Here is a 17,195-nt window from a genome sequence, read left to right on the forward strand (position 1 = left end):
TTTGGCAGTCCTGGAAGAGGAGAGGGGCGGACACCTGGTCCCTCTCAGTCATCAAGGAAGGATACAAGATCCCCTTTCTGAAAAAACCTCCTCTCGCAGATGCTCCGCTGGCCTTAGTAGCCCGGTACTCAGATCCTGGGAAACAGAAGGCTCTAGTAGACCTTGTCAACCAGATGCTAGACAAGGGGGCGATAGAACCGGTTTGGGATCTAGTCTCCCCAGGCTTTTACAATCGCCTGTTTCTGGTCCCCAAGAACTCGGGCGGATGGAGACCCGTCCTGGATGTCAGCGCTCTCAACGTATTTTTGGAGAAGACAAAGTTCTCCATGGAGACGACTCAGTCGGTGCTGGCGTCAGTACGTCCAGGGGACTGGATGGTGTCCCTCGACTTGCAGGACGCATATTTCCATGTCCCCATCCATCCGACTTCGAGGAAGTACCTGAGGTTTGTAATGGAGGGCAAGTGCTTCCAATTCAGAGCTCTTTGCTTCGGTCTCAGCACGGCTCCTCAAGTCTTCACCAGGGTAATGGCGAATGTGTCAGGTTGGCTGCATCAGGAAGGGATAAGGATATCCTTCTATCTGGACGATTGGCTGATTCGTTCACGATCGAGGGAGAAATGTCTGGAGGATTTACGGAAGACTTTTATGATGGCTCAGGATCTAGGCCTGGTCATCAACAGGGAGAAGTCTCAGATCAGACCGAATCAGATTATTCTCTATTTGGGGATAGTTCTGAATTCAGTTCTTTTTCGGGCTTCTCCCTCTCAGGAAAGACAGACCAAGTGTCTCGTAAAAGTCAGAACTTTCCTGGACAAGAAGAGATGCACAGCGAAGGAGTGGATGAGTTTGCTGGGGACTCTATCCTCCCTCGAACTGTTTGTCTCTTTGGGGAGACTCCACCTAAGGCCTCTTCAGCACTTTCTTTCGAAGACATGGAACAGAAAGATGCAGGAAGACTCCTTTTCCTTCCCCATTCCAATAGAAGTCAAGACTCTTCTGAAGTGGTGGCTGGACCCAACCTTGTTAGGGGAAGGGATCTCCTTACACAAGAAGAACCCAGACCTAGTGTTGTTTTCAGACGCATCAGAGTCAGGCTGGGGGGCAACACTAGGAAGCAAGGAGGTCTCAGGCTATTGGGAAGGAATTCAGCTGGGATGGCACATCAACAACAAGGAGCTGATGGCCATTTTTCTGGGGCTAAAGGCCTTCAAGGACTTGGTGTCTGGGAAGATTGTGGAGGTCAACTCAGACAACACCACAGCTCTTGCTTACATCAGGAAGCAAGGAGGGACTCACTCTCTGTCTCTCTTCGAGACAGCAAGAGAACTCCTTCTTTGGGCGAAGGAGAACAGGATAAGCCTGCTGACGAGGTTTGTTCAGGGACAGAAGAATGTGAGGGCGGACATGCTCAGCAGGAAAGGGCAGGTCCTTCCCACAGAATGGACCCTCAACCAACAGGTCTGTCAGAGTCTCTGGAGGCTGTGGGGGAGACCCCTCATCGATCTTTTCGCCTCCAATTTATCCAAGAGGATCCCCATCTATTGCTCCCTAGTTCCGGACAGAGAGGCAATAGCAGTAGACGCCTTTTTGATGGATTGGACGGGGCTGGACACTTATGCTTTTCCCCCGTTCAAGATCATCAATCTGGTAGTCAGGAAATTCGCCCTCCTCGATTCGGGACGGATGATCCTGATAGTTCCGTTCTGGCCGATGAGGGAATGGTTCACGGAGGTGGTGGACTTGTTGATGGACTTTCCAAGAAGCCTCCCTGCAAGTCCAAATCTGCTCAGACAACCCCACTTCGAGAGATATCATCAAAACCCCCTCGCTCTCAATCTGACTGCCTTCAGACTATCGAGAAGCTCGTCAGATCGAGAGGCTTTTCAGCGCAAGCTGCGAAAGCTATCGCCAGAGCGAGGAGGGTCTCTTCGCAGAGGGTCTACCAGTCCAAGTGGGAGACTTTTAGGGCTTGGTGTAGGAAGCACAAGATTTCCTCATCCACTACCTCTGTGAGCCAGATTGCGGAGTTCTTGTTGTACCTCAGACAGGACGCTAAGCTAGCTGTGTCCACTATCAAAGGGTACAAAAGTATGCTCTCTTCCGTCTGTCGGCATAGAGGCTTGGACTTGTCTCGCGACAAGGACTTACATGACCTCTTGAAGTCTTTTGAGACGACCAAGCAGACCCAGTTAAAGCCCCCTTCTTGGAACCTTGATGTGGTTCTTAAATTTCTGTGCACCAAGAGATTTGAGCCCATCTCACAGGCTCCCCTTAGGGAGGTTACCAAGAAGACCCTCTTTCTTTTGGCCTTAGCAACAGCTAAAAGAGTTAGTGAAGTCCATGCAATTGAAAAACAGGTAGGCTTCAATCTGAATGGGGCAGTTTGTGCCTTGAGATTAGACTTTCTCGCTAAGAACGAGAACCCTTCTAAGCCCTGGCCGAGGACCTTTGAGGTTCCTAACTTGACCAACCTAGTGGGTCAAGAGCAAGAGAGGCTGCTCTGTCCAGTACGAGCCCTCAAGACCTACTTGTCTCGCACAAAAAGTGTGAGAGGCTCTTCTAGCTCCCTGTGGTGTTCTGTGAAAGATCCTCAAAAGCCCCTTTCCAAGAACGCTTTATCCTTTTTCCTGAGGGAAGTGATAAGAGAAGCGCATCTCTTGTGTGAGGAGGAACACTTCGGACTTTTAAAAGTGCAAGCTCACGAAGTGAGGGCCATTGCGACCTCGCTTGCTTACCGCAAGAACATGTCGCTCCGTCAAATTATGGATGCGACATTCTGGAGGAGCAACTCTGTGTTCGCCTCTCATTACCTCAGAGAGGTGAGGGTGGATTATGAGAAATGTTATACCTTGGGACCATACGTAGCTACGGCTTCTGTATTAGGCAAAGGAGTTACTACCTCCCCTCAACCTTAGTTTTGTTTACTTGTACATAGGTTGGTGTATTTTTTATTGGTTGTCTGAGGGCTTCGACTTGTGTACAGTCACCTCAGTCTAGTTAGATTATTTTTATCTACTTTGCAAATGTTAGGTGGTTGGTTTGGTAAAGTTGCGGTTTTTTATTTTGGGCAATAGGTAGTCCTGAAGTCTAGTCAGATTGTTGGTCTCACCCCGTTGACAGACTCGATTGAGTGTTTTTCAGCACTGCAGGTCACATCCTGGCTGACACTCCTAAGGGAAAGCGACTCAAGAGGCAGGAACCTTTGAAGTCAGCTACCTTAGCAGGTAAGGAATCAAGGTGTTTTTTTATCCTACAACTTTTTTGGTTGTTTCCCCAACGATGTTACTGTCTATCCTCCAAGTGTGTTAATCAGCTATGTATATATAACTGCCAGGTAAGTTCTATTCATAAAAATGGAGTTTTTATGATAAAACAAAGTTTTGTGAATACTTACCTGGCAGTTATATATACATTCGAAGGCCCACCCACCTCCCCTCAGGAGACAGGTCGGGCATAGATGAACTGAAGAACAGAAAACGGGAATGATTCCTCCTACCACCCTTTAACGGGTGTTACCACCCAACCACCACAAGGCGGTTGCCTAGTTTTAGAAAAATTCTGCCGAAATAGAGATAATTAGCTATGTATATATAACTGCCAGGTAAGTATTCACAAAACTTTGTTTTATCATAAAAACTCCATATTTCTTACCCAGTAAATTCCTCTTCTCTTTTTTCTAAGATGTCTGTTGGAGAGCAAAAGCATTAGTATGAAGCAATATATTTTTATGCTGGTTAGTTCTCTATAAGGTAAACATTTTTTTTAATGTTTAGCCAAAAAATATTCTAGTTCCTTTTTTCTCTCTTTCAGACCCCCCAAGAAGACATAATTCGCGCAGTAGTCAAGTTTATTGTCAACAGATGTGACGTCAACAATCTTCTTACCATTGGAGCACAAGTCTTTGGTTCTATCAGTGATCCTAGGGTTGCCAAATTCAAGGAGTCTGTTCAGTATTTCCTTAATGGCACAAAAGATGGCTTCCTCAGATATAAACCTTTCCCATCAGGTAAATTGAATTTTCACTTTGATTTTGTTTTAAACTGATTTTGTGACAAGAAGCATAGACAACCTCAAAGAGAAAGAGTCTTCCTTGTTAAAATATAGTTGAGGTAGGCTTAACACAACCTAGACTGCTGCAATCTGACTGGATAATGAAGGAAAGTAAGTTGAAGAAATAAGCTATTTGAAAGAATAAAAACTTAGAAATGAAGTTAATAAAAAAGGAAGACACCCATTCCCTAGATAGAAGTTTCAACTTGAGAAGACTTTCAGATAAAAGAATACTGTACATTTTAAGTAACATCTTATGGGACCATTCTGTGAGGAAGAAATATCTATAGGAATTCTTGATACATATATAGGATAGCTCATTAATGTTAGCAAGACCATCTGGCAGATAACAGTGAAGTTTAGAGGAGTGGAGGGGTTGGGTGTGGTACCTGGATGCCTAAGTTAATTATGTTGGACTTGGAAACTTTTCAAATTAAGAGCTCAATCTTGGCACCCCTCTCATTCTTGAGACAAAAATCAAAGGTGGAAAGTCTGGCTGAACACTGGGCAGGAGTACTTTCCTTATTCACTACCTGTTATTAACTACCTTATTAATAAATAACATTCATTCCAGCCTTGCTGAAAAGGTTAAAGTTAGAAAAAATAGAAATTACCTTCAAAATTTGTTTGTGGTCATCCAAAAGAATATGGTATGCACCCTGCAAAATGTTCAGAAATGGAAAAGGGAATAAGCTCGAGGGTGAGTTGTCCTAATGAGAATTTACCTTGGTGTGGAAATTGTACGTAATGAGGTAAATTACATAAAAGAATCCACGTTAAGTAAAGAACAGGCAAAACCAAGAAATAACAGACAAAGTGAACCAGGGGGAATTATGTATTTACTTGTTGAAATTATTAATAACCTGTAATGTAATGTCACCAATGGGGGTTAAGTGAAATAAGGAAAAAATTAAGCTGCCCTATCACAATAAATAAGAAAAATGCATAACACTAAGCAGGTAAGAATTGAAGTAAGACCTAAGTTCCAACAAGACCAATATAACTTTATAAAACTAATTCATAAGCCATGCCTAAAATTAAAAGTGCTGGATAACTGTGATAAAAATTACTAACCATAAGAAATTTATGTTGAGAAACAATTGTCACTACAAACTATAGTATTGTATAGCAAGTGCAATAAAAGAATGAAGATTTAATGAAATTAAAAATAAATAAATGGCCCAACACAAAATTAATACAAATCCTGGCTACTAAGTTGTGGCGAAGGAGTAGCAAAGAGGCTCTGTACTGGAAGTTTGGGCTTGTGGAATTGGTTCCTGTTTCTCCATGGTTAGGACAAACCAGAAGTAAGAAATTTTATGATAGAGGAGTTTTAAGGGCAATTTAATGAATGTATGTGACCAGAAAAGTGGGAAGTGTTTTACTATGATAGACAAAGGAAAAGGGGATTCACTGCAGTATGGAAGGTATAGGGCAATCAGTTTTGTTTGGGTGTAGTATCACAATATTGCAGAAAGTGTTTGATGAACATTCTGAAGTGGTAGTTGGCAATTGTTAGCTTGGCTATATTCCAAATAAATCGACAAAAGAGGAAAACTTTGTAATGGTGCAATTACGGGAAAATTAACATGTTAAGGGGAAGAAATTCACATTTTTAAATATTAAACTTAGCCGGTGAATATATAATAGCTGACGTCTCGGACGGCTTGACAGAAACCCAAAAACTCGCGAGCGATCGCCGTGAAGGTTGCGGGTGTGCCCACCAGCGCCGACTATCGGCCAGATACCGCATATACTTGTAAACAGCTCCAGTTCTTCACTGTCGGTCTTATCGACAAGTTGATTCCGCTAGCTGTTGACCTTGAGTTTTCGTCATTTTTGGTGAAGTACTTTATTTTGGTTGTTTTGAGCTTTCGCTGTGACGGGTGTTTTTCTCTTCAATTAAAACTCTTGAACCCTTTTTTGGCTAGTGTTTATTGTTGATGACTTTGGATTTGTTTTAGATTTTTCTCTGATTGTTCAATATGGCTGACCCTTCTATCCCTGGACCTAAATTTCGCAAATGTAATGCTAGGGATTGTAACAAACGTCTTCCCAAGGCCTCTCTCGACCCACATACCGTTTGTTCTAATTGCCGGGGTAAATCCTGTCAATTAGGAGATCGGTGTGATGAGTGCGTGGTCTTGTCGGAATTCGACTGGCTTGAATTTGATAAATATTCTCGTAAGCTGGAGAGAGATAGGGTGAGGAGAAGCTCCTCTAGGTCATTGGAATTTTCCTCCTCCCATGCCCCTGAACCTAATCCTTCCCCTGTAGTAGTTGTTCCTGAACCCTCTACTAGCACTCATGAACCGTCCATGCGGGATATGTTTCTTGCGATTCAAGCTTTAGGCGAGAAAGTTGAATCCTTAGCTTCGGACCGTAACCAACTCATGTCAGATGTGAAGTTATTAAAGTGTCAGAGTGGCAAATCAGAAAATCGTAGTGACAAAGTGATAAGTGCGCAAAGTGTTTTTAGTGTTGCGACCGAGGGTTCGTCTGTTCGTGCTTGTCGCTCCCCTAGTCCGAGATCTCTTTCAGGCTCCCCTGCACCAGGGAGAAGTAATGTCGTAGGACTTAAGGGGACGAGAGGCTTTAACCAACGTACAGACGTTCCCTCTTTGGTATCGGGCGTTTCTCGTCAAGATCGCCCTTACCATGAGACGAGCGAGGCTGTGTTCTCCTCGTCATCCGAAGGCTTTTTGCAAAAAAAACCTTGGCGCAAGGTTTCTAGACCCTTGAAGCGAAAGTCAGTCCCTTCAGGACAGGTCCAGCGTCCTGGCTGTAGCCATTGGGACAGCTCTGACCCTTTGCAGTCGTCGGAAGACTGTTCGCCTATTAAACGTAAGCGTAACACGGGGTCCGAGAGTCTCGGTAAAGGCAATGTTTTGCCGACACAGACATTACCGTCGTCTCGGCCCGTCCCGACTCCCGTTGATCCTAAATGGGTTGTCCTGCAGGACATGCAGTCTAAGCTTGCTCCCTTATGGAGGAGTATAACGTTGAGCAGGTTCACGATGATCCTTCGCTTTTGAATCGCCGTTACGCTGATCGAGACTCTGGCCGTCAGCCGCCCAAACGAGCTTTCACTCGTCCTTTTGACGTTAGCACTTTGAAACGTGATGTCGGTAGTTTGTCACGTCAGTCACGTGACATGGATCCTCCCTCGCTGCAGTCCCGTGTTGACTTTCAGCCGCTGCCGCAGTCTCGTGTTGACGTTCAGCCGCTGCCGCAGTCTCGTGTTGACGTTCAGGACGTTCGCCAACCAGCTCAGTTGCCTCGACTTGACGTTGAGCGTCAAGCACCGCAGTCGAAGGTTGTTTTGACTGCTCAGTCTAGGCAGTCAATGCAGTTCCGACGTGACGTCGAGCGTCCATCAACTCCTGTTGTTGTTGTTGGTCAGTCACAAGGTTTTCAGTCCTTTCAGCAGCGGCATGACGTCGCTTCCTCGACTGCTGCTGCTGTTCCTTTGCTTGTGGACATTGCCTGTCAAGCATTGCCGCCGCGGCAGGTCTCTCCTTTTCATGAGACTCGACAATTGTCGGACGAGGTTCCTTCAGATGAGGAAGTTGCTGATCCTCCGCCTACTGATATTCCTTTGGGCATTTTGTCAGACGGAGAAGAGCCTAAAGCTGCTCAGCCCTCTATGGACTTTAAGAAAATCATGCTGATTTTCAAGGATCTTTTTCCAGACCATTTTGTAACTTCTGCTCCTCGTTCGCCTCCGTCAGAGTTTGCGCTAGGCCTAGCTGCTTCGAAGCCTTCGTTTACTAAGCTAGTGCTCTCTCGCTCTTCTAAGAGGGCTTTACGTTTGCTAGGCGACTGGTTGATCACCAGGAGGAGTTTGGGGAAGACAGCCTTTGCTTTCCCTCCTTTTAAACTGGCTTCTAGAGCGAGCGTCTGGTATGACACGGGAGAAGTTCTCGGCTTGGGAGTTCCTGCCTCTGCCCAGGGAGACTTCTCAAGCCTAGTAGACTCTCCCCGTCGCCTGGCCATGAGACGCTCTAAAGTTTATTAGTCCTCCTCGGACCTTGACCATCTCCTTAAAGGGGTTTACAGGGCCTTTGAAGTTTTTAACTTCTTAGATTGGTCGCTAGGAGCCTTAAGCAGGAAGATCTCGTCGGCCGACTAGGATGTTTCCGTGCTTATTATGTCCTGCATGGACAAAGCCATCCGTGATGGCTCCAATGAGCTCGCCGCTACCTTTACGGCTGGAGTCCTGAAGAAGAGGGAGACACTTTGCTCGTTCCTTTCGGCAGGAGTAACTCCCTGTCAAAGGTCGGAGCTCCTCTTTGCCCCGTTGTCATCTGCCTTGTTTCCTCAGCAGTTGATCAAGGATATTGCGGCTTCTCTGGTGCAGAAGGATACCCACGACCTGATGGCTACGTCTGCTCGTAAGGGTGCTCCTTCATCGTCTTATGTCGTAAGACCCAAGATCGATACCCCAGCGACGAGGTTTATCCCGCCCTTTCGTGGCAGAGCCCCCAGTAGGGGAGGCGCTCGTGCCGACAGTAAAAGAGGCAAGAGGAGAGGATCCAAGTCCTCCCGTGGCAGAGTCTGACTGCCCACGTCCTCAGACAGCGGTAGGGGCCAGACTGAACAACTTCTGGCTGGCCTGGGAGAAGAGGGGTGCAGACCGAGAGTCTGTGTTGTTGCTCAAGGAGGGGTACAAAATACCTTTTGTACGCAGACCTCCTCTAGTAACAGTTCCTTTAGACCTCTCTCCCAGGTATCGAGAGGAGTCAAGGAGACAAGCTCTACATCAGCAGGTTTCTCAGTTGCTAGAGAAGGGAGCGGTGGTGAAAGTCTCGGACCTTCAATCACCGGGATTTTATAACCGTCTCTTCCTAGTCCCAAAGCATACAGGAGGTTGGAGGCCAGTGCTGGATGTCAGTGCGCTCAACGTTTTTGTTGTAAAAACAAAATTTACGATGGAGACCACTTAGTCCGTCCTAGCAGCGGTCAGAGAGGGAGACTGGATGGTCTCTCTCGACCTGCAGGATGCGTACTTCCACATTCCTATACACCCGGATTCTCAACCGTATCTGAGGTTTGTTTACAGGAATGTGGTGTACCAGTTCCGAGCACTGTGCTTCGGCCTCAGCCCTGCTCCTCTCGTGTTTACGAGGCTCATGAGGAATGTGGCAAAATTCCTTCATTTATCGGGAATTCGAGCCTCCCTGTACCTGGACGACTGGCTTCTCAGAGCGTCGTCCCGTCATCGCTGTCTGCAGGACCTTCAATGGACGTTGGCTCTTGCAAAGGAGTTGGGACTGTTGGTGAACTTAGAAAAGTCTCAACTGAATCCCTCCCAGACGATTCTCTATTTGGGGATGGAGATTCGCAGTCTAGTTTTTCGGGCTTTTCCGTCTGCCACCAGGATAGAGCAAGCCCTGCTCAAAGTCCGCCTCATGCTGAAAAAAGACCGTTGCTCAGGGAGAAGTTGGATGAGCCTCCTAGGGACTCTGTCATCCCTGGAACAATTTATCTCACTAGGGAGACTTCACCTTCGCCCTCTCCAGTTCCATCTAGACTCCCATTGGAACAAGGGCAAGACTTTGGAAGCTGTGTCAATCCCGATCTCCGAGCCAGTAAAAACGTGCCTGAACTGGTGGGACAGCAACATAAGTCTGCGAGAGGGTCTGTCCCTGGCGGTCAAGAACCCAAACCACGTGTTGTTCTCAGACGCGTCGGATTTGGGTTGGGGAGCGACTCTGGACGGTCTGGAATGTTCGGGTCTTTGGACGTCGGATCAGAGGAGCCTGCACATCAACTGCAAGGAGCTGTTGGCTGTTCACTTGGCCTTGACGAGTTTCGAGAGTCTTCTACGAAGCAAAGTGGTAGAAGTCAATTCGGACAACACCACAGCCTTGGCGTACATCTCCAAGCAAGGAGGCACTCACTCCCACACACTGTTCGTCATCGCAAGGGACCTCCTCATCTGGTCAAGAGATCGAGGCATCTCACTGTTGACAAGATTCATCCAGGGGGACTTGAACGTCTTGGCGGACTGTCTCAGTCGGAGAGGTCAGGTGATCCCCACAGAATGGACCCTCCACAAGGACGTGTGCAAGAGTCTTTGGATGACTTGGGGCCAACCCACCATAGACCTCTTTGCCACCTCGTTGACCAAAAGGCTCCCTACCTATTGCTCTCCAGTCCCAGATCCAGAGGCGGCCCACATAGATGCTTTTCTGCTGGACTGGTCTCACCTGGACGCGTACGCATTCCCGCCGTTCAAGATCATCAACAAGGTACTGTAGAAGTTCGCCTCTCACGAAGGGACAAGGTTGACGTTGGTTGCTCCCCTCTGGCCCGCGAGAGAGTGGTTCACAGAGGTACTTCAATGGCTGGTAGACGTTCCAAGGAGTTTGCCTTTAAGGATGGATCTCTTACGGCAGCCCCTCGTAAGGAGTCCTCATCAAAGCCTCCCCGCGCTTCGTCTGACTGCCTTCAGACTATCGAAAGACTCTCAAGAGCTCGAGGATTTTCGAAGGAGGCAGCCAGAGCTATTGCGAGAGCTAGGAGAGCATCTACCATCAAGGTCTACCAGTCGAAGTGGGAGGTCTTTAGAGACTGGTGCAAGTCATCATCCATTTCCTCTTCCAGTACCTCTGTAGCCCAAATTGCAGACTTTCTCCTGCATCTCAGAAATGTTTGCTCCCTCTCTGCTCCCACTATTAAGGGCTACAGGAGCATGTTGGCTTCTGTGTTCAGACATAGAGGCTTAGATCTGTCCAATAATAAAGATCTCCAAGATCTCCTTAAGTCCTTCGAGACCTCTAAGGAGCGTCGTTTGGCAACTCCTGGGTGGAACTTAGACGTGGTCCTAAGGTTCCTAATGTCCGACAGGTTTGAGCCATTACATTCAGCCTCCCTGAAGGATCTCACCCTCAAGACGCTTTTTTTGGTGTGCTTGGCTTCGGCTAAAAGGGTCAGTGAGATCCATGCCTTTAGTAAAAACATCGGCTTCTCTACAGATAAAGCCACATGTTCGCTTCAGCTTGGTTTCTTGGCCAAAAATGAACTGCCTTCTCGTCCTTGGCCTAAATCTTTTGATATACCTTGCCTATCAGAGATCGTAGGCAACGAGGTTGAAAGAGTACTGTGCCCAGTTAGAGGTCTTAAGTTTTATTTAGCTCGTACCAGATCTTTACGAGGTGGATCCGAGGCCTTATGGTGCTCCGTTAAGAAGCCCTCATTGCCTATGTCTAAAAATGCTTTATCGTATTTTATTAGATTTTTAATCCGAGAGGCTCATTCTCACTTAAATGAAAAAGATCGTTGTTTACTTAAGGTCAAGACGCACGAAGTAAGAGCGATAGCAACTTCCGTGGCTTTTAAGCAAAACAGATCTCTGCGAAGTATTATGGACGCGACCTTTTGGAGGAGCAAGTCGGTGTTCGCTTCATTTTACTTAAAAGACGTCCAGACTCTTTATGAGGACTGCTACACACTGGGTCCATTCGTTGCAGCGAGTGCAGTAGTGGGTGAGGGTTCTACCACTACATTCCCTTAATTCCAATATCCTTTTAATCTTCTCTTGAAATGTTTTTAATCTTGTCTTGGGTTGTACGGAAGGCTGAGAAGTCTTTCGCATCCTTTTTGATTTGGCGGGTGGTCAAATGTCGTTTCTTGAGAGCGCCCAGATTAAGGGTTTTGATGAGGTCCTGTTGTATGGGTGGTCGCCCTGGATATAACAGCTCCTGGGAGTCTTTCAGCATCCTGAGAGGATGGCTGGGCTTCGTGAGGAAAGCGGACTAATAAGGCAGAGTAATCGTCAGAGTCGTCAGCTTCCTTACCAGGTACCTATATTTAATTGGGTTTTGTTATGATATAATTGTCAAAAACTCTAAGCATATACGCCTTTATTGTATTAATACTGGTCTCTACCCACCACCATGGGTGTGAATCAGCTATTATATATTCACCGGCTAAGTTTAATATTTAAAAATGATATTTTGATTATAAAATAAATTTTTGAATATACTTACCCGGTGAATATATAAATTAAAGGCCCTCCCTTCCTCCCCGATAGAGACCCAGCGGAATGAGAAGAACTGGAGCTGTTTACAAGTATATGCGGTATCTGGTCGATAGTCGGCGCTGGTGGGCACACCCGCAACCTTCACGGCGATCGCTCGCGAGTTTTTGGGTTTCTATCGAGCCGTCCGAGACGTCAGCTATTATATATTCACCGGGTAAGTATATTCAAAAATTTATTTTATAATCAAAATATCATAATTGTGGACTTTTGAGAAAGATTTTGACTGTACAAAGAGAGAAATCGAGTAGAATTACATAAACGGGAGACTTTTGTAAATGATTAGTGTTTCTGTACCATATTACAATGTAGTGTTAACACTTCATTGTAAATTGATTGTTGCTGTACCATAATACAGTGGAACCTCTACATCCGAACTTATTTACATCCGAGTTTTCCAACATCCGAAGTAAAATTCGAGCAAATTTTTGACTCTACACCCGAATTTTATTTCGACACACGAAGTAAGCAATTTTCGTCGTACCGGTTGTATGGTTGTATCCGAATTTTTCGACACGCGAAGTAAAATTCGAACACGTTCCTACTCTACACCCAAATGTTTTTTCGACACCCGAAGTAAACAATACTCGTACGCGTAGTCGGTGCTCATAGCGCCTGAAGTGTTTTTTATTTCCGACGATAGAAGGCAGCACATCCACCTAGGTGGGACCCTCAATTAGCGCGGCTTGGGTCAGTCCTCTGTTCTCGTCGGCTTCTTGCGGTTGTGCTCTGTGCGTTCTGCTATTAACTCTGTTTTAATCGTGATTTTTTACGTGCATCCTTTAACGGTAATTTACGTAAAGTATGGGTCCTAAAAGGCTTAGTTTTGCCAGTGGTAGTGGTAGTGGTGAGCAAAGGAAGAAGGAAATGCCTTCTTTAGAAGTTAAGCAGGAAATTATTGAAAAACATGAGCGTGGCGTCCGCGTGAGTGAACTTGCTAAACAGTATGGCCGTAATATGTCGACGATCTCTACAATCCTTAAACAGAAGGAAGCTATTAAAGCAGTGAAATCTTCTAAGGGGATCACCATAATTTCAAAACGCTGTACCCCTATCATAGAAGTGATGGAACGACTTCTACTAGTGTGGATTAAGGACAGAGAGATCGTTGGCGACACCATCTCCGAGACCGTCATCTGCGAGAAGGCGCACGCCATCTTTAAGGACTTGAAGGAGGAGAGCTCTGGGGGTGATGCTGGGGAGAGTTCAACCGAGCCTTCCTCAGATGATTTCAAGGCATCTCGTGGCTGGTTCGAGAAATTTAAGAAACGGTCCGGGATTCATTCAGTTGTTCGCCACGGAGAGGCTGCTAGTGCGGACACAAAGGCTGCAGCTGACTTTGTCAAGAACTTCGAAAAGATCGTGCAGGAAGAAGGCTACGTAGAGCAGCAGGTGTTTAATTGTGATGAAACCGGGCTGTTTTGGAAGAAGATGCCGAGTCGAACCTACATCACCGCCGAAGAGAAGAAATTGCCTGGGCATGAGCCAATGAAGGATCGGTTGACTCTTGCCCTATGTGCCAACGCTAGCGGGGACTTTAAAGTCAAGCCCTTACTGGTTTACCATTCAGAGAACCCTAGGGCCTTTAAGGCACACAACGTCGATAAGGATCAGCTTCATGTTTTCTGGCGATCCAACTTGAAGGCCTGGGTCACTAGGCAATTCTTTGTGCAATGGGTTAACCAAGTTTTCAGCCCTTCTGTGAAGAAGTATCTTCATGAACAGAAATTGCCTTTAAGTGCCTGCTATGCCTTGACAATGCACCTGCACCTGCTCACCCCCCCGGACTTGAAGATGATATCTTCGATGAATTTAAGTTCATAAAGGTGCTGTATCTTCCACCGTATACCACCTCTATCCTCCAGCCCATGGACCAGCAAGTCATCTCTAATTTTAAGAAGCTGTACACCAAGCACTTATTTAAGCAGTGCTTTAATGTCACGCAAAGCACCAACTTAACTTTGCGTGAATTTTGGAGGGGCCACTTCAACATCGTGCACTGCTTGAAGATCATAGATCAGGCTTGGGTGGGATTAACTCGACGGACCCTCAATTCTGCCTGGAAGAAGCTGTGGCCTGATGCAGTTTCTCCCCGAGATTTCGAGGGTTTTGACCCCGAACCTGATCCCGTGGTGGGTGCAGCAGAAGCCGTAGAGGAAATCGTCTCCCTTGGCAAGTCCATGGGTCTGGAGGTCGACGTAGATGACGTTACGGAACTCATCGCCGAACATCACGACGAACTTACCACGGATGAGCTCAAGGAACTCCATGCTATGTCGGAGCACATGAGTGATGACGAGGAAGGGAGCGAGGAGGTAGAACATGTGTTAGGTTCGGCGCATATAAAAGAGGTGTTAGGAAAATATCAAGATGGGGTCGACTTCATCGACAAATACCATCCAAAGAAATTGCAGGTTTGTCGTGTAGTTTCTCAGTTCGATGATGTTTGCCTAACTCACTTTCGAAACATTCTGAAAAGCCGTACCAAGCAATTATCTATCGATAATTTCTTTAAAAAAACTGCGAAGCGAACTCGTGATGAAGAGGATGTAAGTGATTCGAAGAAAACGGCAAAGAGTGAAGCGGAAGAAAGTGAAGCAAAGAAAACGGAAAAGAGTGAAGCGAAAGAAATTCAGTCAATTTTAAGTGTAGAGAGTGAAAGTGATTAAAATTACGTAATCATCAAAAAGAAAAAAAGAAAATGTAAAAAAAATATAAAATATAAAAATAAAAAAAATAAGCTAAGTTATGTTAAAGTTCACTTAGTGTAAGTTAGAATAAGTTACGGTAGTGTACGTTTATCGTAGTTAACCTCTCTACCTCCTCGCCGCCCGTCCGTCTCCTCTCTGCGTAGCAAGACTAACAACACCTGCGCTGGAGTTTCTAAGGTAAAGTGACGATAAAAACCCGTTTCTTATTTATCCTTTTTTGCTAATTCTTATTTACATGTCTATTATCTAATTTAGTGTTCATTATTCTCATGGGAAAATTATGTATAGTAGTTTATTAAGAAGTTATCATAGGTGTTTGGGCTCAACCACGGATTAATCCTATTTCAATGTATTCTTATGGGAAAATTCGTTTCGACATCCGAACTTTTTCTACATCCGAAGTTGGTTCTGGAACGGATTAAATTCGTATGTAGAGGTACCACTGTATAGTGTTTAGAGTGAACTCTTGAGTTAGCATAACAAAAGGAGGAAAAAGCAATCTAGAGAAGGTAGATGGAAGGCAATGTTGGGAATCTTGGCCGTAAGGTGTCCATAGCAGTAAGTCATCTGCAAGAGACAACATTGAGGATAGTTGGGTAAAAGGTTACACCCTATGCGCAGTTGCATAGTGGTAGGTAAAAGTATCGCAACTTCAGAAGCCTCATTTCAAGATCTTACTTTTTGATGGTCATTGCTGGGATATTACTGGAAATTTGGACTAGGGATCCTTTGAAGCTTTAGGGTTATGATGCTTATAAGTTTATCTCTGGGCAAACAAAATTTACAGGTCCGCAGACCTATGTTCGTGTACTAGATTAGCCTGCTGAAGCAAATCCTGTGGTTATCTATGAAATAAACACTGGAGATTGTAGTGTTGTTAATGGAAGACATGCTATGATGTAAGAGCCTGCCCTACTACAGATGAATATGTATTTTGTTGCAAGATTAAGGTTAAACAATTTAGTTTTGAAATGAATTTTCCCAACAAATAACAAGAATAGCAATGAAGGGAATGAAATTATATTAAATTTAAGGAATATAATTTGTTTTGCAAGTGGAAATTACCACTATCATAAAATTCCTAAAATCATTTGTAAGCAAGAACTAATGAAATAGTATAGGACTAGTTTAAAGGTAATCTTGACTGGAAACAGAACTACAAAAACAGTAACATACTAGAACGGGCATTCGGTAGAGTGCATACCTTTGCCTATGTCAAGTTGTATTTGTTCCAATGCGACATACAAACCTCGTAATCATTTACAGTAATATAGGAATTCGCTTCAGCTCAGCTGAAACAGCCAAAGAGAAAGAAAACCAGGCAGTTGTGCTGATTGGTTGGCTGGCGGTATGGGGCGGAGCTTAGCTCCGTCCCCCCCACCGCCAACCCGCTTTCCCCATTCACTCGCTTTGGCTCAATGTGGATGGTTGCCTACTCTCCGCTCTCTACGCTACAGCCTTTTGCCTTCTCTTGTGCTTGTGTACTAGCGATTGGTCTTTGTTATGGAGAAAGTTACTCTTTAAAATGCGATGTGCAGGCCTTGGCGGGCGTTGCAGTGGGTGGCGTTCGTCACCTTCTGTAGACCCGCACACGCTTTGCTCGACATGCAGGGGAAAACCTTGCTCTCAAGGTTCTCTTTGCCGTAGTGTGAATCCTGGCCGCCATTTTGGGGAACCCTGATTCACAGCCTGTCGGGGATTTCTCGGGTTTTGCTGGGGGAGCGGTTGACCTTAGCGCTCCCGCTATTTCGGCGATCCTGCGAGACACCCGACAGATTGCTGTTACCGATGACGACACGTTACCGGTAAAAAGGGGAAATTTGGGCATCTCTCGGATTATCAGGTAAGCTTGACTTAAATTTGTTTAGATGCCGTTTAAATATGGCGGACGAACTTCAACAACGTCATTTGAATGATACGATTGTTGATGAACACATGAATGTAATAGAATTTGTAACAGGGTTGCCAGTTTGTCTTTTTTTAGCTAAAGACATAAAATTTGGCCTTTTTTTCATTTGAAATTGGTTAGGCTTTAGCAATATCATAAAAGGTTGCCCTTAAAGGCTATACCTTTGGCCTTTTTTTTAACTTCTTAAAGCTGCAGTTGATCAAAGTTGGCCTTTTCTCACTTAGGAAACCTGGCAACCCTGGGTTGTAACTTTAGCGATCCTGTTGTTGTTGACTATGTTCCTGATAAAGCATTTGTTCCTGGCAAAATGCAAACTTTTTCCAAGGGTAAAATAATTGCAGGACTCCCTGTTAAAGCAAGGGAGAGTAAGGTTTTAATCACTGAGATTTCTTTAACGACTGATGGGAAATCCTTTACAGCTTCGCCCGCAAGTCAGTTAAAATTAAAATCTGCCAAATCTTCTGCTGATAAGCAGTTAA

General features: G+C 45.3%; 1 protein-coding gene across 9 annotated transcripts in view; it reads left to right on the forward strand.

The window, feature by feature from the left end:
- Positions 1-17,195, forward strand: part of LOC137621653 (constitutive coactivator of PPAR-gamma-like protein 1 homolog) — a 252,439-nt gene that overhangs the window by 76,883 nt on the left and 158,361 nt on the right. For all 9 annotated transcript variants that reach the window (XM_068352131.1, XM_068352133.1, XM_068352132.1 and 6 more), the window contains exon 7: positions 3,813-4,008. In XM_068352131.1, coding sequence (XP_068208232.1) covers positions 3,813-4,008 — 196 coding nt within the window. The remainder of the gene's footprint in view (positions 1-3,812; positions 4,009-17,195) is intronic.

This window comes from Palaemon carinicauda, chromosome 28, assembly GCF_036898095.1.
Source record: "Palaemon carinicauda isolate YSFRI2023 chromosome 28, ASM3689809v2, whole genome shotgun sequence".
Taxonomy (NCBI): Eukaryota; Metazoa; Arthropoda; class Malacostraca; order Decapoda; family Palaemonidae; genus Palaemon; species Palaemon carinicauda.